The sequence below is a fragment of the Phasianus colchicus genome, chromosome 12, assembly GCF_987193195.1.
Source record: "Phasianus colchicus chromosome 12, bPhaCol1.hap1.1, whole genome shotgun sequence".
Lineage (NCBI taxonomy): Eukaryota > Metazoa > Chordata > Aves > Galliformes > Phasianidae > Phasianus > Phasianus colchicus.
In genome coordinates this window covers 19,284,421-19,306,484 of record NC_143447.1, presented here as the reverse complement: position 1 = coordinate 19,306,484, position 22,064 = coordinate 19,284,421, and the positions used below count along the sequence as shown (strand labels likewise).

The 22,064-nt window shown below is 43.5% G+C and overlaps 2 protein-coding genes across 7 annotated transcripts in view; one reads left to right on the top strand and one right to left on the bottom strand.

The window, feature by feature from the left end:
• The window catches only part of IQCH (IQ motif containing H), a 60,358-nt gene extending 57,727 nt beyond the window's left edge, over positions 1–2,631 (bottom strand). For all 4 annotated transcript variants that reach the window (XM_090149176.1, XM_031587871.2, XM_031587872.2 and 1 more), the window contains exons 1-4: positions 2,505–2,631; positions 2,051–2,173; positions 1,627–1,724; positions 1,180–1,294 (exon numbers count right to left, since the gene is read on the bottom strand). In XM_090149176.1, coding sequence (XP_090005302.1) covers positions 1,180–1,294; positions 1,627–1,724; positions 2,051–2,173; positions 2,505–2,558 — 390 coding nt within the window. In that variant the 5' untranslated portion in view covers positions 2,559–2,631. The remainder of the gene's footprint in view (positions 1–1,179; positions 1,295–1,626; positions 1,725–2,050; positions 2,174–2,504) is intronic.
• Positions 1–21,864, top strand: part of AAGAB (alpha and gamma adaptin binding protein) — a 31,023-nt gene extending 9,159 nt beyond the window's left edge. Inside the window, exons 1-10 of one of the 3 annotated variants that reach the window (XM_031587875.2) lie at positions 2,633–2,648; positions 8,978–9,168; positions 10,042–10,138; positions 10,653–10,742; positions 12,779–12,862; positions 16,691–16,773; positions 17,315–17,405; positions 18,182–18,286; positions 18,801–18,850; positions 19,376–21,864. In XM_031587875.2, coding sequence (XP_031443735.2) covers positions 10,105–10,138; positions 10,653–10,742; positions 12,779–12,862; positions 16,691–16,773; positions 17,315–17,405; positions 18,182–18,286; positions 18,801–18,850; positions 19,376–19,453 — 615 coding nt within the window. In that variant the 5' untranslated portion in view covers positions 2,633–2,648; positions 8,978–9,168; positions 10,042–10,104 and the 3' untranslated portion in view covers positions 19,454–21,864. Of the gene's footprint in view, positions 1–2,632; positions 2,649–2,808; positions 2,914–8,977; positions 9,169–10,041; positions 10,139–10,652; positions 10,743–12,778; positions 12,863–16,690; positions 16,774–17,314; positions 17,406–18,181; positions 18,287–18,800; positions 18,851–19,375 lie in introns of those variants that run through there. The other 2 variants (XM_031587874.2, XM_031587877.2) reach the window with 2 other exon arrangements.
• The last annotated feature ends 200 nt before the right edge of the window (positions 21,865–22,064 follow it).

The following is a 22,064-nucleotide window of genomic DNA, read 5'->3' as shown; positions in this document are numbered from 1 at the left end:
CAAGCACCATTCTTCTCCATTCAAAACTGAGAAAGCCAGGAGTACGTCAGTCAACAAACATCAAAGTTCATGTTCTTTGTCAATTACAAATGAAAATAATTTCAAAACAGTAACAGAAATGTCTTATACAAAGATATAAAATGTATATAAAAAGATTTCCTACTTTCTCAATACGATCTCACAGAATTTCATTTCTATAGTTCTACTGACTAAAGACACTTGAGCAAATTAAATAAAACCCAGAGCTCTAACTGCACTTTTTCATCACTTCAAGAGTAAGTAATATTAAAATATTACTTCATGGTGAGACTTCCTTTATAAAGAAAGGAGTGCCAGGCTGCTCTTTCTGGCCATACAATTCCATGTCACTCCTGGTAACAGTACAACAGAATGCCTCTCCTTAAAGCTCCCACTTACCAAACTTCCCTTGAATTTAAATTGTAATAACCCAAAGTTGTGACAGTGGGTATTTTTTACTCAATTAATTTCATGCATTTGTTCTTAAAATGCATTTGAGGAAACTACCAGAAAACTCACCCGACAAACTCAGACCTTGAAATAAAAATAAAAAGTACTTCAGATGCAAACATTTTCAGAAGGCTTTAAATTAATTACAAGGATTACAGTTTTGGAAGACAGTGAAACGTTGGACTTCAAGGAGAAAACCTGGACTTAACACAGAGGTGACTGCCCCATATAAGAAAGAAAGCTGTTCCCACAGCTCTGCAGATCTCTTACACAAAGCCAAACCAGAGAACCAGTTTTAGTCTCACATAACACAAACTCATGCTATTCCAGGACACAATTCCTTTTATTTCAAAGGCACTGCCTGCAGAATTGCAGCTCTGCATATGGTATTTGCTGGACCAGGACCTTACAACAGAATAAACATCTGGTTTCAGGATTCTTTATCAGCATACACAGGAAATGGATGCACCGCAATGACACTTAAGTCCTTCCTAACCTTGATTTTATCCAGAAGCAGGGTGAAGGCTCTTGCCCCTCAGCTCCCTCATTCTATGACAGCCTGTAACAATTCAGTCACCAGATGCTGTGTTATCAAACCCTGAACTCACGTGGAGCCAGAAAAAAAGGCCATGGGATCAACTGGTACCTACGAGATGCCAGTCCACCCATTTAGTGCAGTCTCTGGGAAACAAGTGATGTGTGATTTCAGACCTGTGAGCCTGGAGAAAGGCGCAGTGCTGCTCTGCTGCATGCCTGGGCAGTCATGGGCTCAACGGGCACCGGTGGTAAAACCAGCTGGTTCTCAGAAGCACCACATTGAAGGCCCCTGAGTTAGACAGAAAAAACAGCGAGGTTTGTAAAACCTACCTTGATATCACCTACTAAATGCACGCTGCTCCCATCTGGCTGCATCTAAAAGACTGCATTCTTGTTTAAACTTATGTTAAGCAAAAAATCACAAGTGCTAACTGTAGGTTGCTGCAGCTACTTAAGACAGCATTAACTTTTGTATTGATTTAACTTACACAAAATGTAACTCAAACAGTAAATGACCCAAAGTAACCTAACTTGGGCCAACGTTCCCATTTGCTTCACAAGATTCTTATGCTGCAGTTTTTCTGTTTGTCTCTACCATGTAGCAGATGATGTTTCACTTACCATTCAGGGGGCTGTTTGGAATGTACTTCTTCATTGTCAGTAGCAGAAATAGTTAACACTTGTCTGCTTACAGCACTTAAATAGTTTTCGGCGTGTTTCTGCCAGAAGGGAAAAAGATTTAAACAATTATAAAAGTATGCAGGATGCATTAACTTAACAAACTAGATCCTCCCTTGACCAAAGAGTTGATAGGCTTTGTGCTTCTGTTGGACTCAATTAGATTTTGGCCAAAGCTAAGAAATGCAAAAGCAATCAATTCTGAGCACTCCAACAAAGGGAAGGCACGGCACTGAACCACAGCGTGTGATCAATCCTATCACTCACTGGCCAGCGAGGAACTGCAGGACAGCCCACACACGGCTGCGTGCTCTGATCGCTGATCTCGAAGGCGGGCTGTCCTCTGGGTCTGCCCTCTATTACTTACTCTCAGCCCAAACTCAGTCCTTTCAATTGCAGTTTCCAGGTCGCTGATATCCTCAGCTTCCACATTCCCTTTCAAGCTGATATTTTTCACCTTGTCTTTAAGCTTGTGCAGATCTTCTCGAACCTAAGAAGCAAAGTCACGACAGAGGTCATTCCCACCCCCAAACCCAGCAGCGTCCAACCCAAAGCAGCGCCTCCTAAACGCAGCAAAGAAATACACCCTTAACTCTGTGCTTTGCCAAGTGAGAGAGAAAGACAACCCCAATACATTTAAAGCCGTTGATCAGGAAGAGAAGAGAAAAATAATAATAATAATAAAATCATTGAAACAACTAATCAACGTCAGTATCCATCAGGACGGCGATGGGTCGGCACCCATCCGCAGCAACACGGCACGGCACGGCACGGCAGAACATGGAATGGAATGGAATGGCACGGCACGGCACGGCACCCACCCGCAGCAGCAGCACGGCTCCCGCCCGCTCTCCGCGCCCCGCAGTGCCGGCCATGCCCGCCGCCCGCTCCCATGGCAACGCGACGCGCGGTCCGGGCCGCACCACCCGCCTCACCGCGGGGGGAGGGCAGGGAGAAGCGGGCAGGTCGGTCTGTCTGTCTGTCGGTCGGTCCGTCGGTCCCGAGCGCGGCCCCGCTCTCCTTCCCCCGGCGGCGACCCGCTCGCCGCGCCCCCCGCCCGCCCCGCAGCGGCTCTCGGCCGCCGTTCCCGCCGCGTCCCCGCCCGCCCCGCGCGATGGTAGCGGCGGGCGGAAGGGGCGCGGCGGGCGGCGGACGCCATGGCGGCGGCGGGGCCGTACGCGCTGCTGAGCAGCTGCGACGGCGGCTTCGCGGCGGAGGAGCTCGTCAGGCGTAAGTGGGAGGCGGGGGGACGCGGGAGGGAGCGGCCGCGGGTCTGTGTCCGCTCCGTGCCCTCGCGGGGCTTCCCCCGTAAGGTGTAAGCGGGTGGCGGGAGGCGGGGATGGGCTGACGTTGCGCTTTGTGCGCCGGTAGCATCGCCGCTACCGGCAGGAGGGAAAACGGAGCGAGGAAGGGCCTCGGCGCCTCGCTGCGGCCCTTTGTGCTTCGTACGGAGCTCCGCCCTGCGCTCCTGGGGCGCGGCTTCCTTCTTTACGGCTTGAGAAAGTAAAATCTGATAGAGAAAACTTGCAAGTTCAGCTGGCGCTAAAATGGGAGAGATTCCAGGAAGAAGCTGCTTGGATCTCGGCGGTTTTGCTGTTACGGCTCTTTAGGGAGCTGTGATGAATCGCTTGATGGCGCGGTCAGAGCTGTAGCTCAGCTGCTTGAATGTGAAATGCCGTCCAGAGACCCCGAGCCGTGGGCACAGGTGAACCTCGTGAGGTTCATCAGATCCGAACACGAGGTTTTGCACCCGGGTTGTAGCAACCCCCAGACTCCATGTAAGTGGGGGTGGCAGCTGGGTGTGAGCCAGCAGGGTGCCCTCACGGCCCCGAAAGCCAACGGGGCTGTGTCACAGACAGCATGGCCAGCAGGTCGGGGAGGTGATCCCGTCCCCCTGCGCTGTGAGGTCTCACTTGGAGCTCCGCATCCAGGTGTGGAGTCTTCGGTACAGGTGAGATGTGGACCTGAAGGGCCACAAAATGATCTGAGGGATTGAGCACCTCCTTATGAGGGCAGGCTGAGAGCTGGGGCTGTGCAGCACGGAGAAGGGAAGGCAGCAGCCTCTCAATAAGCTGATCTAGCTGTACGTGTCCCTGCTCTTTGGACTAGTTGGACTAAGTGACCTTCAGGGGTCCCTTCCCACTCAAACGACTTGTCCACTCCATCTCATTAAGCCACGCTTGCAAACAAGAGTGGCAGCGTGTCTGCAGTCAGAGATTACTCTGTCGAAGTAGCTAGGCTGATATTATTTAAGAATTCCATACTTTTTGTAAAACTTCATTCTCGATTGCTTGTTTGTAAGGAAGGTGTAAGCAAAGTGAAAAGAACTGTTCACAGTTCCTATAGGCTTCCTTTATTTCTTGTGGTGAAATTAAGTAGGTGAAAAAGGAAGGTAAGCCAAAAGCTTGATGGAAATGCCGTCTGGTCTGAGAAAGTCTAAAAGCTTAACTTCCATCAAGTTTTATCTTTTTTCTAAGTAGTATTCATTCAACTCTTTGAAAGGATAGAGAACTGCAGGATGAGGGGAAATGGTTTAAAGTTGAAGGAGGGGAGATTTAGGTTGGATGTCAGGGGGAAATTCTTTACAGAGAGAGTGGTGAGGTGCTGGAACAGCTGCCCAGAGAGGCTGTGGATGCCCCGTCCCTGGAAGTGTTCAAGGCCAGGTTGGATGGGGCCCTGGGCAGCCTGGTCTAGCATTAAATGAGGAGGTTGGTGGCCCTGCATGTGGCAGGGGGCTGGAGATTCATGGTCCTTGAGGTCCCTTCCAACCCTGGCCATTCTGTGATTCTGTGATTTAGGAATGCCTGAGCTTGCACCATTTTCTGGTTTTGAAACAGTCTCGTGGATCCTCTTTGCAGCCTCTTGTTGAGTTGCTTTAAAAGAGATGTTCTTAATGTTTCTGAAATAAAGCATAGTGAGAAGAAACGAGGTGAAGAATCCAAAATGCCTGCTTTGCGTAGCAGGTGTTTCAGAGCCAGGGACATAAGCAAACAGCAGAACTTGTAAGGACGTGTAGATGAGGATCAGGTGGCAGTGGCTGGCTACGGTTGATTGAAAGCTGTTGGTGAGTTGGGACAAAATGCTGCTGCAGTTCTTAGCAGGTGTGCTGTTACAGTGTGCAGCCAGAAACAGCAGCTTAAAGGCATTGCTTGGTAGTGGCTTAGCTTGGTGCTGAGGACAGGAGCCTTATGTTAACACCTCTGAACCAATGTGATGTTTGATACGCAATAATTATGTTGAAATACGCTCTTAAATGCTAGATTGCATGGTAAGATCCATGTAATGGCTGTGGGTTTGGAATCTATAGTACAAAACAAAGAATTTACCTCTTATCACTGCTTTCACCGCTGTGTTCCTGGATTTCCCTGGTAGGCACTTGCTGTGGGCAGACCTGTTCTATATACACAGAGCAGCTGCTTGGAGGCTTCTCTGCTAGGAGTCAGCAAAACCTGCAGTCTGCTGCTGCTTCCCAGTCTAATTGCAAGGCTCTTTACAGTGTGTGTATTTGAGTTCTCTTCAGTTTGGAGGAGCATTTCGTATGTTGTGTTCCACCAGGTGGCTCTCAAGGCCCAGAATGGGAGTGATGTGCACCTACCAGCTGGCAGGATGGGGAGCACTTGGCCATAGCAGAAAACTGAATTGTGCTCCTGCGTGCATTTAATCCAAAGCAAGCTAAGAAGAGCAATCAGTACTTAAATCTCTGGCAAAGGATGAAAAGAGAAATTGCTGTGATTCTGGAAAAAACAAAACTAAGCCAGGGGCTTTAAACACACAATACTAGAAGTACTTAATGTCAGTTGGTTATTAGAGCATGGGGAACACTGCAGCAAGATGTGAGATGATCTGTGTCTGGTTCTTTGTCTCAACTTCTCAGGAAGGTTGTTTCTTATCTCTCATGGTCCTTTTGAAAAAGGAGTTGATAAGTTGGATTTTGCAGTTCTGCATTGTCCTATTCCTTGTAAATTAAGCCACTGCTCAGAAGACAAAGTCTGTATGCAAGCCCATGAAATGAGAAGTGTGAGTCCAGAGCCTGGAGTGACTCACCCTGCCCAGGGAAGCACCTGCTGCTCCAAAGAGCTTTAAACACAAGCATGGGGCACAGCTGTGCTCTGCCTTAATTAATATCAGCAGTTACTGATGGTGGGTTCCAATAAGTAATTTTGGTAAAATGTCCAGCATTAGCTGTTCAAGATCCTCTACAAAATGCTGAGCTTTAGATCATGGCTTTAATGATGCTAAGCCACTTTCTCTGTAGTGCAAACTTTTCCATGCATGTTTTTAGTGCCTCAGTACTGATGCATTTGGAGTCTGCCTGCATTCCTGTTGTCTGAGGAAGCTGTTTGTTCTCCATGGAGCAGTGAGGTGATGGGGAAGCCCCGTGGGCCTGCCTGCACTGCTGCTTATGACTGAGGTGCTTTTCCAGGCCCTTTGGATGACAAAACACTGATGCATGCAATGGCTGGAAAGCCTGAAATGAAAAAGGAGTAACTCAGCAGAGATAAGTTTGACAAGCCACCTCCCTTTGCCATATTTGTTTTCTGGAAGTTTATTCTGTATCCAAATAAAACATAATGGAGCTTGTTTTGATGAATGTTCTCTAAAATTAGATAGGAAACTATTCTGGCTGGATTTACTTTTTTCCATTGAAACACAAGCTGCGTTGGGAACAAACTCCTGGAATCCCAACGTGGCAAATAGAATCTTAGGATTCATTCTAATGTGAATTGTGTCCCTGTGAACTCAGCCTGGGCTGCAAGGTGTAGGATTTGCAATCTCCAAAGCCCCCACAGTAACAGCTCTGCCTGCAGGAGGAGAGGAGAAGCCCCCCCACAACACCCAGCCTGCAATTACCTTCCTGCCACAAGCCAGCAGGCAGCGCTGCAGTAATTGGTTCAGCCCCACAGAACTGGGGGATGTCCTTGCAGGGATGGAGTCCTTGCAGGGAGCTCCTGCACCCTTGGAGCTCAGCATGCACCATCCATTTTTACTGGAAGAGAGTTGTCCCAGGGGTTGGCAAAATCCCTTTGGGTGCAGGACAGCAACCAGAGGCACAGTGGGGGGGAAGAAGACTGCTTCCAGTACAGGAGCAGCAGCACACGATGGGAAGTGGGACATGTCCTAATTCTTCAAGCAGTGCTTTGAGGCCTAAGCTTGTCTACAAGCCCTTTTACAAGAAAAAAAATCACTTACAAAATTGGCATAGAAGCTCTTTCACACCAGTTTTTGATCTATTTTGGATAGCATTCTCCTTTTGTACTCTTAGTTTTGAACACACCCTTTGCCAAAGTTTTACTGCTGATTTTCCAAGTGTCAGCAACTCCCATGGCAGCAAACCATCAGAAACATGGTTGTGCCTGAGGTATCAACCAGGAGGGACTGGTACAGCTAGGATCCTCTCTTCTCAAAATAAGCAAATCAGAGTAAGCAAGTCTTTTTTTTGCTAACCCACTGCTCTTCAGCTGGCAAATTTGTCAGTTTCAGCTGAGTTGAGGAGGAGCTGCCTCCATTGGCCTTAATACCCATCAACAATGAACTCACAGAATGGCCAGGGTTGGAAGGGACATCAAGGATCATGAATCTCCAACCCCCTGCCACATGCAGGGCCACCAACCTCCCCATTTAATACCAGACCAGGCTGCCCAGGGCCCCAAAAACAGAGGCCTAGCAGCAGTTGGCACATAGCAGATACAATCCTGTTTATCACAGATACCAAACTAAGTTACACAGAGCATGGCACTTAATTAGCTCATGTTTCACAGCAGAAACTTGACAAAGTGCTTCTATTGTACTAGAGCATGCACATTGAATCCACATTGGATCTGTGCACTCTGTAAGGCACCATGCCATCGCATGCCACTGAGCTGCTGTGCACCACTTGAGAGTGAATAACGTTGCAGAACAGCAAAATTCTTTCAAAATCACTGATTTTCGTTAGCTGTTTTGAAAGTCTCTTCTGTTTTTATCAGTGAATGTAGGTCTGCAAGCTTGTGCTCTAGAAATACAAAGTTCAGAGTCAGGATCTGTTTGGTGTTAACTCGGCAGTGTTGTCCCTGGCCCCAAGGTGCTGTGGCTGTCTTGTCCAAGAATAGAATGCTGATTGCAGATACTTACTCCAAAAATCTGTCATCCAAATGAAAAAAAAGCTGAACTTTCTTATACTAGAAAGAAGTTAATGTGTAAACTTGGGTTTTTCTGTAAGAAACCTGGACAGATTTCCTCCAAGGCTTGTCATACCAAGATCCCATTTCCCCTCAGATTCCCCACTTCACGCTCCTCCCTGCCACAAATCCACCTGGTGTACAGCTCTCCTTTGTGCTGCCCTGTGTGCCAGAGCTCAGGCACTGCTTAGCCTGCCCAGGCTTGGCAGTTAGCTGCCAAAATAATAATAAAAAAAAACCAATACTGAATCTGTGGCAATCCCAGCAGTGAGCTTCCCTGCCTTTAGCTGCTGAGATACAGATCATTTCAGTTCAGACTGTTTGGGGAGCAGCATGCACTGGCTTCTTCAGGAATTCTCAGTACCTTTAAAGTGCAACCATTAAAAGCTTTGAAAACATTTGTTTTGTTCTTTAAACCTCTGCTCCCCAGCTGACTCAAGTGATTATATGATTTACTTATAAGATATCCATGGCTGTTTATCTGGAACAAGATGTTCTGCCCTTTCCAGCAAGGTACAGATGGGTTGCTCCGCTGCTACCTATAATTCAGCTCCACCAGGTGGCCGTCACACTATGAGAGTGTTCTGCAAAGGTTGCTGCCAGCACACGAGGGGCAGGCAGTGCAGAGATTGCATTACCCAAGCACTGCCCTGGATTTTAATTGTTGAACTCCTACCTGGAATTTAATGGGCATTACAACCGAATTCCAGTAACTTGCTTTATTTTCTCATTAGTTACCTTGAGATTCTGGTCACAGTCAAACAGTTTTTTACATCTGAATGAACATGCAAGGTTTGCTGGAATGAAGTGTAGTTATTTTCTCCATCCATCCTGCTTATGGGTAATAAGTTTGGGGCTAGCACATAAAAAGATGTTCCAGGGAAAAAAAAACAACAGAACTCACCTTACGTTCTTCTGTACCATATTTTTTTTCTGAAAGCTAGAATTCATCTAAGACTCATAAATAATACAATAAAGTAAGAAATTGAGTTTAATTTTTTTTATAAAAACAACTTTTTATTTTGTTGCAACAGGTGAAGATGGCTCTGCATTGGCATTGTACCAAGCTTTTCCAGTTGAATTATTATCTCAGTGCTGGTTGATATCATTTATCTCATTCAATTTCTTTTATGCAGGCATCACAGGAAGAGAGGACCTCAGTGTGGGTGCTACTACAGCTGGAGGAGTGAGCTTTTACCCCTGGACAATAGATAATAAGTATTACTCTGCAGATATCCACCTCTGTGTGGTGCCAAACACAGCTCTGGTTACAGGAGCCATCGCTGAATCTGTGCAGGCATTTGTGGTTTACTTCGACAGCTCCATAGTAAGATTGGATGTTCCTTTATCTGTATGATATAATTGCCTTGTGATAACTACAGTTAGTATTCTCTCAATCTTGTGACCTCCATTCCTTTTAGGCTGTTCTATTAATGGTCAGTAGATCAAAGGCCAGTTATTCCCACTAACAGTGGCAGCAGGAACGTTTCCTTCCCTTCTGCTGTTTTACTCCAGCTGGAAACAAGGCTTTTCAGGATGTAAATAGGCCACTAAGTTAGGCCAATCCTCCTCCAGCCTATGACCTCCAGCTTTACTCTGAACCAGTGATAGTTCAGAAAGGCTGCTTGAAAATAGCCAAAAACAAGGAAGCCAATTCTAAGTCTCAGTGCTGTCATGTTACCTGACATTGTTTCCAAAAAGCTGGTGGTGGTGAAAACAGTGCTTTAGCAAAAGCCTGAAAGATTGAGACAAAAACCAATCTAAATAAGGAATGGTTTTAACTACAGATGGGAGAGGATGCATGCCACACATTCTGCAAAGATACCTAAGGTAGCTCAGCACTAACTCACATTGAACCAGAGCAGAATGTGGTTCATTGGCTGCCATAACATCAGCTTGAGTGCGGAAGCTGGAATAGCTGAACATTAACCCTGAGAGCTGCTAACAATGAAATAGTAGTGATTAACATGAAGCAAAAGTCTTTCCTAATGTAAATTAAGGTTGTGTAATGAACATTAAACATGAAGGGGTGGTCCAAGGAAGTAGGTTTAACTCATCTTTAAAGTAAATCAAGAGTCAGAAGGTTGCTTTTTATAACCAGTTTCCTTATTTTAAGGGAGTACAGTTAATGATTAAAAACAAAATGTAAGAAATGAAGTATTTGAGGATGTATTCCAAAGAACTTATTTTTCCCCTGTAGAAATCTGGGCTCGATAGTGTCTCTGAATGGCTTCCCCTGACAGAAGACTGGCTACCAGAAGTCATGATCCTGGTCTGTAACAGGGTATCTGAACACGGTATGTTACTTTGAGGACCAAAACTGACTTCAGATCAGTAAGCTTGCAGCACCATCATTTCTTAAAATATCTCAGTGAGAGTGGACTTCATATTTGATTGAGAAGAGCTAGGTTGTGCTCACAACTAAAAAGTCTTAAGCTAGAAATTAAAACTGAATCAGAATTTTACAAGCTTGCTTAAAATGAACTTTGCACATCTCATTCCCTGTATACCAGCGTGCAGTGCAATGTAATTTAACAAAGCAGTTTAGCACTTCCATGGAAGTACCTACTGCAAAGCCATTCAATTGCATCTTTTTTTTTTTTTAAAATTAGAGTTCAATTTGAGGCTTTTGGAATCCAACTGGAAGTGGTTGGAGGACCCAAACATCTGCTACACATTTCCTCCTCCCCATTCTCCACGCAATCCAGAACAAGCAAACAACTTGAGGGAATAAAATTTAGCTGGAAGTTCAACTGCTGATATTAATCTCAGACATGTATGCTTAGGAGACATTTTGTTTCCCAATTTCAGGTGTTAACAGACAGAAAGCTCAAGAATGGTGCATCAAGCACGGCTTTGAACTGGTGGAACTGAGCCCTGAGGAGCTACCAGATGAAGATGGTAGGATTGCTACTTGTTTTAATTTCTATGATAAAAACACACCAAAATATCTTCAAAATGATTGCAAGGGGCATTGTGTTGTTTCTGTGCTACATGGTAACAGCATGGAATGCTCCCAGCTGGTGAGGCTCACTCTCAGCTGTGTAAGGTCAGGAGGAAAAGGTGGTTATTTCCTCTAAGACATTCCACTGGTCTCCTCCCATATACAGCTGCTGTTTATGTGGCACCTACATAAATGTATCAGATCCCTTCTCAGACACTAATCCTAGGACTGTATGATACATAAAAAGCATTTGTGCTCCATTTTAAAATCAGTCTCAAAACAAGAACCACATAGATGCCCAAGGGCAGGGAAATTCTTTGTCGTTTTGAATAACACTTAAACTACTGCACATACCAAGAATAGACATTATTCGGTGACATGATGGGCTGAGAAGGGTTTGGGTACTGAAACACATTTTAGAATTGCATTCACTGTTACACAGGAAGTAAGCCAGTTTCAAAATCACTTGCCTGGCCACGTAATTACAACTTGAAAAAACCCATAAAACAGAGTCAGAAGTGTGATGTTCTGCTCTTGAAAAGTGACTGTGCACTTCCTGACAGCCTTATCAGTATCGGCCTTATCTCATCTCAGTGATACACAAGTGTTTACACCTCACCTACAGCTCTGTAGTGGTAAGATAACCGATTCCATTTCCATACAGGAGTGGAATAATCCACTCACATTTTCTCCATTTCAAGTTCAACAAGAACACAGCTATTTTCAGTCTAACATGTTTTGAAAGGAAACATTAATAACATTAAGTTATTTTCCTGCTGAATAATTGTTGTGAAGAACAAGCTATTTACCACTGGAGTAATAAATAATGGGAATAACAACTCAGGAAGTTGATCTTTGAATTGCTAAGATACATTCTCTATCCTGGACTTTTAACATGGTACTTGGTTCACTGTGACTCATGCATCAGAGGAAATACATTGTACTGACTAACATATTTACCCTGTAAACATGCTGTATGAATTACAGAAGATAAAACAGATGCAGTAAATATTCTGAGCCAATATCTGTGTAGGAATTAAGGCATTAATGGCAGCTCACCACAAATGAACACGAGCTCCTGCTATGACTACACTATCATTTGTGTACCGAGGACAGGAACTCTTAGCTGAGACTCTCAGTAATGACCAATATAAAACTAAACAGCACTATCATAGAGGACAGGATTTGATCTAAGGGGTTAGACAGCTTAAAATTAATATCTAGAGGCAGTTTCAGTTCCTACACCTGTCCCTGAGTCACAAGTTTGATTTTTAAGCAATCACATTTTCCTCTCCAAAGGGCTTTTCTTCCTAATTGCTTTGTGAGACTTGCACAAACATGGGAAGCTGACTAAGCTGAGGAAATGGGAAAGCTGACTTTATGTAAAACAGTGTCAGATCTATTCACTGAGTAAGCTGAAGTCCAGATAATGCCTTTCCCCAGTCACCATAAATTTGCAGGATTACTGGAGCACTTTTAATTAGGTGTTATGAAGATAGCTTTAGTACAATCACTTTTTTTTTTTTTATGAAGCAGTGCTCCTTTTCCAGTTGTTATCTGAAGTTCTTTACTTTCTGAAGAAGGAAAAGTCATCCTAGCATCTGTTTATGTTATATAGCATTCTGAAAGATCTTGGGGGTAAAAGAGTTCTTTTGGCAGTAGCTTCAAGTCATTATTTTTTAAATTCCTTGTGTTATTTATCAGTATAGGTTCAATGCTAAATACTTAAAGCTCTACTTAGAATCTAGATCTTTCTACAAAGAGATGAGCACTCACACTTTATAAGAAGTCTACACCAAGAGGTGTGGCATCAGTCTAAATTTGTTTGGCCTTTCATGAAGCAAAGACAAGAAATACATCCTTCCTAATAAGTCATTTACTTCCATTCCTTTCAGATAGGACAGACATTCAGTCACACTTCACCTTATGCTCAAGCATGTGATGGTTTTCGGTCTTACTCTTAGGAATCAAATGTCTTCCTATTTTTATTTAGATGACTTCCCAGAGTCCACAGGAGTGAAACGAATTGTACAGGCCTTGAATGCCAACGTTTGGTCAAATGTGGTCATGAAGAATGGTACGTAATACACATCCTCCCTGCATGAATTCTGAAGGATGCGAACCCTAGAGGGCTCAATATTTTTAGCAGAACTTTAAATGAAGCAGCTACAATGGCACCACATCAGTACACAGGGAGCTAGAGTGCTCTTCCCACGTTTACATGAACAGGAGGCTGCTCAGTTACCACTTTTATTGTCCCTTTGTACACAGAGAATCTTAGAGGCAATTGTTAAGATGTAATCCCATTTCAGTATTTGTTTCCTCTAGATTTGCTCTCAGATGTCTGTTGAAGGATTTAACTATATGAAGTGCACTGCAGGAAGGTCTGTCTTCCCTACAGAAAACCCTACTGCAATAAACTGCAGAACTTTTTGAAAAATAGCACAAAAGCCAGACAGCCTGACTTCCTGCATTATAAGGCAGGGCCACAGTTTTGGAAAAATCACTTAAGGATTAGATGTATTAGGAAAGGAAATGCTGTGGCTAGCCCAGATTTAATATAAGCATAGATACTTCTATTTTCTTGAAAGCTTTCTATTACCTCTCTAATTACACAATCTGTTGCAGGAAATGTAGGAAGATGAAACTCCTTTGCAGTGCTTGGCCTTATACTTTTTCTTTCAAACTCATCTCACTACCACCCTTCTGAGGTCTGCCTGCTCCCTTGGGTACAGTTTTCCACTGCTGTGGTTTCTTCCTTCCTATATCTTTCAACAGTGTGATGATTTTGAGTGCTGAGAGGTTTTCATTAGTTCCTATAACTGCAAGATGTTTAGTGGGATTCAGGGCAAGTAAGAGCTACTAAACTTGGGCCTTCTCAGTATTTCTCATACTATATCAAAATGAGGCTAAGATAAGTTCCAGTTTAATATAACTGTTGTAGAGAGGTATTTATTTGAGATGGCACAAAGTTAGTCTAGCTAGTACAAGAATGGTTTTCTTCATATTTGACAGATGTCACATTATAGAAGAACAGAATTTAGTCACACGTTGAGGGAAATTCCTGCACATCAGTGGTGCATTCTGTAAAGGTCAAACTCTGAAAATCCTGAGTTTTTATCTCCACTGTATAGAAAACACACAGTGCTGATACATGGCACTACAAACCCCTCAGGAAGTGAGCTAAATTTGGAAGCTGTTGCAACCAATGTGTGATTTCAAAGGGAAATGATTGAGCTCATTTTTGCTTAAAATAAAACTTTTTACAACCTGTAATATATCTTTTGTTTTCAGCTTCCTCCTGATTCTGGAAGCTGGCCACTATGTAAATAAGAGCTTAGCTTTTCTGCTGAGTTACCTCTAACTGCTCTCTATTTAGAATTGTGCTTCACACTAAGTCTTTTCATACAAAACCTAAGATATTTGTAGTAGCAAAGGTTTGTTAACGTTGTTGAGTGTCACCATCCAGAAAGCCAACCTTACAGCACTACCTTCCTTGAGCTGCTTATATGAGACTTTAAATTAATAGACTGAAGAGAAGTGACTTCTTTAAACAATAAGCATTAAAGCCATATCATTTTAAAGTAGGCTACCCTAAGCCTGCACACAGTTTTTGTAAAGTTGTGAAGCTGTGTGTGGCTGCACACCTGTTAAGAAAGGTCTTGACCTTCTCAGGTTTTCTCTACCCATTAAGTATGTTCTTGCTTATACTGATTCATAAGGTATTAAATACAATTAACTGTAAACACTTTTGCATCACGTAATAAATAGTACATACTTGGTGGGTACAAAAAGCAGTACAGTCTCTACTAAAAGAAAAACCACCAGTCTTACCTGAAAGGCTCTGAAGACAGTTTGCTTTTTGGTAGGTATGCAGTCATCAGTTCTCCTGTTCTTGGAGCTCTCCTCAACCTAAGAAGGTCACTTTCTTGTGCAGAACAACATAAATATCTCTTCAATTCACAGCTCTCCCACTCCTAAAACCCAAAAGCCAGCGTTCTGTCCTTAGTTGTCCCTACAAGAGGAACTCTGGTTGACTGCAATGAAAGGAACAGAAACAACTTACTGTCTTCTGAGAGGGGTTGCTTGGCTGCTTTCCTGCTTAAATATGTGCTGCAGTGATCCCAAGTGAAGCTAGTTACCCAGGGAGGAGCCAGTTATTAGCCTGGCTTCCTTTACAAAGAATTAACCTGGTGTAGTGGGACCATGTGAACTTAATTGTTTAAACAATTCTGGAGTTTCAACCTTTTAATTCTGTTTTTTGTATCAAAGTCATGGCAGCTTCAGACAGACTAAGGAAGAATGTTAGATAAGGACAGTAAAAAACATTTTGCTGCAAAAGAAGCAATGTGGATTTCCAAGCCCTGCTCAAAGCACAGCTTAATGGGGCTTTGCCATATTGATGACACCTGTGAACCCCCATAGCCTGCATCAGAATGGAGCCATCCACTGTTACAATAATTTGAGTGAGATCATTTTTGGATTTGATTCTGTAAGAACGCTCTGTAAGATGTCACCCACTTCCTGAATTGCACCCAGAAGTTGAAATAACTTCTACATCCATTAAAAAAAGTTTATAGGAAGGTTTCTTTCAAGGGCGTGACTGGAACCAAGAGCTGTGCCTGCCACCTCCCTAACCACGGATCCAGAAACCAACAGCTGCTCTTTGCAGATCCTTTGTAGATGCTGGTATTTTTCAATTAGACAACGTTTTGTAGTTACACAGGCTGAGGTTACCTGTGGCAGTGGTGGGGATGGACTGCAGTCACTTATCTGTATGGGATGAACTCAAATCGTAGGTATGAATGGGGTACACGATTAGGTCACCAAATCCACCCCTCTGCCAGTGTGGGAATGTTCTCTCCCAAGCACATTCTGGGCTGCAGAGGTTGATCTGACTGCAGATGACTCAGAAATTGGCTGAAGATCGATCCTTACTTTTTCCTATAAGACAACTCTTTGCTCAGCTTGCTGAAACTTTGGGAAGCTGCTTTGTTTAGGGTTGCAGATCCCAACCTTTTATCACTCAATTGCCTGTTAATAGAGCTGGCAGACTGACGGGCTTTCATATTTCTTGCAACTGAACATTTTAAGGCGATTCATTCGGCTAGACTGATTCACTTCTCCCCAAACCTCTGGCAAGTGATCTGTAAGGGCAGTAAAACTGTACAGCACGGCGCCAATTGAAACAAATACCTGCAGGGGGGGGAGAGGGGCAGGGGGAGAGGAGGACTGGCACAGGGCACGTGTTAGCCAAAGTGCACAGCGTAGATTATTGAGCAGGAAATGAGGTCTCAGTAATTCTCCAACTGAGACGTGTTTACACATATTCTCGACAGCTGATGGCTTCAGTTACACATTCGGCTCTTTAAGATTTTGTATAAATGGCGAGAAAATTTGGCCCGTGTCTGAAAATTACATCATCTCAACATTTGAATCTAGAGCTTAGTCATTACTATAATATTAATTCAGAACACATTAAAAAAAAAAAAAGTAACATGAATCTTTCTTCTGGCACAGGTCGTTGTTTCCTGGCTGTTTGCAGTGCAATAACTTGACACTGTTTCTTTTTTAGTTGACTAAAATGCTGATATTTTCAGAACAATCTCCCGAGCCCCAACAAAATTGCAGATATTTGCTGTTCGAGGCAAAGCCAGAAGAAAACACGGCTTAGCAAAGCCCACTAACAGCACTTATTGCATGTATACCTATTGCACCTCCACCCATTGCACCTCCACCTATTGCACGTCCATTTCTGTTCAAAGGTAACATTCTAAAAATAGAGTTTAATTTAGAAGTGCTGTGCTGGGTTGGTGTGTCTTCCCCAAGAAATTGCCTGTGTCGGTTGCAGCTGTTTGCTGTAGCGTTCCATCTTCTGTCACACTAAAACCTGTTTTGTTTCCAGACAGGACCCAGGGCTTTGGCCTTCTCAGTACGTTAGCAGGTGCCAACTGTAGCATTGGATCAGAAGAGAACCAAGATACAGAAGTAAACAGTAATTCCTATTTCTTGTTCTTTGCTCACACTTGGTGTAGTGGTGGTGGAGGGGGTCTTTCATCCTTTTCTCCTCTCTCAAAGACTACTGCACAAGCTGTCAGAATGGGTTTTCAGGGAAGTCTCTGATGGCTGAAAACTCATTCAGTGTTGTTCTTGAAAGCCATCCTGAGAGCTGTCCCAGGAGCTGCCACCTCACAGGTGGGGGCTCCCTGTCCTTCAGGATGTTTCCCCATGTTAATGGGATGTCTGGTGGTGTGGTTTCTTGTTCAAATCCAAGAACAGTGTCTTGTGCAAAACAAAAAAATATTACTTGTGAGTCTTATTAAAAAAGTAAATAAACCTACCCTAGCAAAGAGCTGTGCATGGCATTGCAGAAGTGCCTTTTCATCATACCCGTGGTGCGGGTTTTGCAGTAACAGTTTATGATAAAGAGTAAGATTTTAATGTTAAAAAAAGGAAGCACTTGATCTGCTGCTGATGCTTTGCAGGGTGCATCACTGGATACTGTTAATATCTTTTTGTTTCCTGACAGTCCAATCCAGCAGCAGCAGACAGAGAACCCCATTTAGACAACAGGGAGGATGCGGCTAGCACAAACGACCCACAGATCGACAGTGGTGTAGGTAAGCTAGTTCTCTGCTTGGCAGACATGCTGGAGCAGGCACCTCAGGCTGGAACAGGCCCAGAAAGCCACTGGATTTCTCTCAGTGAAAAAGCAGAGCCAAGAGAGGCCAATTGTGTAGCATCAGGGGTTCTCTGTGAGTAAATGGACCCAACTTGAGAAAGGACAGGGCCCCTGCAGGTAAGATCTGCCAGCAGTGCTGCCACTTGGAAAGGTTCAGGTCTGCTTTTCTGAAGTTTCCTCGCCAGTGTATTGTTTATATTCTAAAACATATTTATAAGAACAAATCTTTAAGCTTTCTGGGTGAGAGAAAAATCATTACAATGTGACTTCCCACAGCCTCATTCAGCAGGGTGAGTGCTGGGAGCTGTGGGTGTTCTAAACTTGAGGGCTTTAGATAATTGCAGCATGCCAGGAGGTGGGACTTCATATCACAGGTTGTGTGGGGAGGTCGTCCAAAGGTTGGATGCTGTTAGTTGGGATCTAAACAGTGTCATTACTATTTAATTGAGTCCAGGGCTGTTCCTAAACAGATGATTTTATAATAAGCAAGAAGTCCTAAGGGAACTAAAAATGAACTGAAATGAACGCAAAAGACATGATTGCAATGTAACGTAACAAAATTCATTACCACTGTAATGGTACCATAGGTTGTCTATCTGAACCATCAGTAAATTAAATGGGAGGGCAATACGTTCAGAAAGCACTTTTTTTAACCAGAAGATTGCTGACAACAGAATAACTTACCTAAGCCAAATCTATATGCATCTGTTTTAGATCCTGTGTTAGATACAGATATTCAAGAGCTGGCCAGCCTGACCACGAGAGACGGCGACCTGGAGAACTTTGAAAGGCTGTTTTCAAAGTTGAAAGAAATGAAAGGTACTGTGCTGGAGAGAGAGGTACTGAGCTGTATCACCCATTCGTGTTGCTCAAAGACCTGGAACCCAACGTGGCTGTAGGGAAAGTTGTACAAATTCTTATTCTTCTGCCTGAGGTTCTCACAGGTAGCTGATCTTTTCACTAACTGGCCTTCATCTTTATAATGCTCTTAAAAGAAGTAGATGCAGCTCAGCTGATTGCTATCATGTTGTTTTAGTCCACCACGGATTAACATTATAGTTTTCTATATACAATATCAGACTTTTTTTTTTTTAAGCTCTACAACAGTGTGGCAATCTTGCAGCTTTAAAGGCACAAACGTTTGAAATGAAGTTCACTGTGCTCAGAAGCACTGGCTTTCTGTGGGAATTACAATAGCACTTACTAAATAAGCTTCCTTTTTATAATCCTAAGCAAGTTTCTTGCTAGTCCCCTGAAAACAGCTGCAGGAGGTTATCTGTCTCCCTTCGTGCTCCTAAGTCTTGTTCAACCTAAGTCATGTTCTCTTCCACAGAAAAAGCTGCAACGTTGCCCCATGAACAAAGAAAACTGCATGCAGAAAAGGTGAGGTTTTGAAATTAGCATCAAAATTATTAAAAGTATGTTTTTCCTTTCTGAGCAGCAGTTCCCTCTCTTGTGGTACTGTTCACATCTTAAGGGCAGTGAGAACAAACTGCGCAGTCCTGAGAAGACTGACTCAGATCTCCCAAGAACTGAATAGGAAGCCCAGAATCCAGAACTCCAGAGGAGGCTTTGCCTTCCACAGTTTCTGAAATGAAGACCCTGTGATCACTGAGGCGTAAGCCAGCTCTCACTAAAGTCAGTGGAAAAGCTTTGATCTCAAGGAAGATTTAATTATGATTTAATTAGCCCAAGTTTTCTGTCACTTATGCCTCCAACAAATTCTAAAAGTGTCTGAATTATTGCACCATGGTGTGCCTGAAATTTATGAACGTCAGAGAGGATTATCATGGAGGCCAGGAACATTGCCAGGCTTAGCTGCAACTCTTTGTCTTTATTCACATGGTGAATGCTTTGGTCATAGGAGGGGAATCATTCTTACTTTCGCATTCTTTTTTCTCCTGTTAGGTGGCCAAAGCGTTCTGGATGGCAATTGGAGGAGACAGAGATGAAATTGAAGGTCTTTCCTCAGACGAAGAAAACTGAGGTCTTCTGTAGCTGTAAGCAACAGAGTGATCCTAAGAGTGATCTTTTCCTGCAGTGAGTGTTAATTGCAGAAAGCCCCATTTAGCTTTAGTTGCTCTCTTTGGTTAAAGGATTCACCATATCGTTGTAATGAGTAACACATCCACAACACCTTATGGTTAGAGTGGTTTTGTCTGACTGTTTGTTCTCCCTCAGAGAGTTTTGGATGACAACGTATGCATTTAGAGGAAATAATAGGTTAGTTTACATTTTTCAAATTAACATTTTTATAGGTTTCCTCTTTTGAGTTTAAACAAACAATTTTACTACCAGTTATCTTTCTACATATGGCTGTTGGTTGTTAAACAACTACTTAATTCTAAACTCAACATTTAGATCTAGGTCTGTTTGATGTTTTTGTGTAGCTTTATAGCTGACTTACAAAACAAACCAGATTTCTATGAGGCATGAAGAGAAACTTGGTGTGCTGTACCCTATTTGAGATGCTGTGCCAGGGCTGCAGGGTTAATCCTGCTGAGTGCCAGAGCTATTAAAAATGGCCCATAGGCTTTGATTTCTGTTTGTGTTTGTAAGCATGTGGTCCTTCCCTAAGAGCTCCGGAGCTGTGCCATATTCCCCAGATTTCCATGAGAAAGGAGATTTGGGATTAAATGCAAGACAGACTTCTGCTGCTGTTCCAGGCATGAATTTCCCCACTCAAACCTTCTGCAGTGCATTGCCTCCAACAAGGAGAACACACAGACCTTCATGTGGTGAATTCTGTCCTAAACATTGCATTTCAAACCTCCCCCAGTCACCCGGTGCATTTATTACAGACTTCTGCTCCTGTATGTTAATTAGAACATACCAGAGTACAAGTCTCAAATGGCTGCTTTGTGGTACCAAGGGTTAGAAAAATTCCTTCATCCTCAGCATTAGGATATTGTCGTCTTCTGCACAGTCACAGGGTTTCTGGAGAACGTAGGCACACACAGCACTGGAGCAGCAAGGCATAGTTTGGGGAGGAGAGATGAGAAAAGGTAAATTCCATCCCTTCTGTTGTGCCACAGCCACCTGTCAGCTCCCTGCTGCAGAACCACTCCTGTGGCTATATGAAGGGGAACATGTTCTCCAGGGGTGTTTCCCTACCACTCTGAAAACAGGCAGTGTTAAACAGCCTTACTTTGAAGTTAACTTTTCTAGTGTCTGCTCTTCCAGATCAGTAAATGTAGTGAGTCTTAGGCAGTGGCTTTCCGTAAAATATCTGACAGCTTTAAATTCCAAAGGCACTTTCACAGTGGTTCTTGACATTCACTGCCTGTTCTTTTAAGATTAAGCAGAGCTAAAACAATAGGCTTCTTTGAATACTGTAAATCGTTCCTTGGTAAAAACTGAGGCGTTTTCCATTCTAAGAAACAGAACTGATGCCTTGTGAGTGGTTTGAATAGCATTTCTCACATAAAGACTGAGCAGGAGCTCCACCACAGCAAAATACATTTTAAAGAAGCAGCATTCCTATTGCAGGGACAGCATACAGGCACTGAAGGCACCCAGCAGGGCTGCTCCTTCTGCCCTGAGCAGCACACAGCAGCAGCCAGGCCTTGCTGTGACTCTGCCCTCTCCTCCCATTCGCTCCTGTTTTCTTTTCTCTCAACACAGAGAGCTGCAGTGAGGAAGTGAAGGTTGTTTCTTCCAAGTAGGGAACGGTTTTCTGTTCACTTCTTGGTAGGTAGGGTTGCTTGGTTTTTTTCCCTATTTGTTGTGCAATAGAGATGCATGGCAAAAGTGCGGAGTAAATTAACTGAAGGCAATGAAGAACATAATGCACTTGAATACTTTAGAAAAGCAATTTTTATACCTGTGTTATACATGCGATAGTTTATTTAAACTGAATAGAATGATAAAAGTTTAGATTCTTTTCCTGTTCGTGGGGTAGGAGCAGATAAACTGCCTTATCCCAGCAGTCAGGTACCAGACTGGGTGCACCCAGCCTGCCACACGTACACCTGATAGACAGCAATGAGAGAAAGTGTGTGAAAGCACAGAGCTCGTGTGGACAGCACAAGCAGGATTTAAGCAGAGGAGTGGTGGGGAGGTGTCTGTATTGCTGCTAAGAGTGGAGAAAATTTGTGCACGTTTTCATCTTACTGACATACTACAATGTAAATGTGTCTTGTTAGCAGGTACATTCCATGCTTCAGGAAAGCATTACTCATCAAGGTAGGAAGTGTGACTGAGATACTGGAAAACAGTTTTAATGATCCTTAAAGATTATTTATATTGCATTTTTCAATCCAAGTTTACTTCGCTGGTGGCTTAGGTGTTTTTTATTTCCTAGACAGCCTTCTTTCTTTTTGGCTGCATCATTTCTTTACACAATAGCTGTTACTAAAATGAATAAAAGGGGCATTGGTGGAATTGCAAACCTGAAAGTTGTGGTCTTAGTCCCTCTTTGCGTTCTGCAGCATTGTTTAGCAACAGAAGAATTCCTACCTTGGCTTTACATCCTTGTGTCTGTGTAGGATGCTCCCAGTCACAGCAGTGAGGCCCTGCTGGATGAGCCGGGCTGCTCACCTCCATGCAGTGTTGATACTTGGTTGGTTTCTTTTTTGCTGAGATTTTGAGGTTTCAT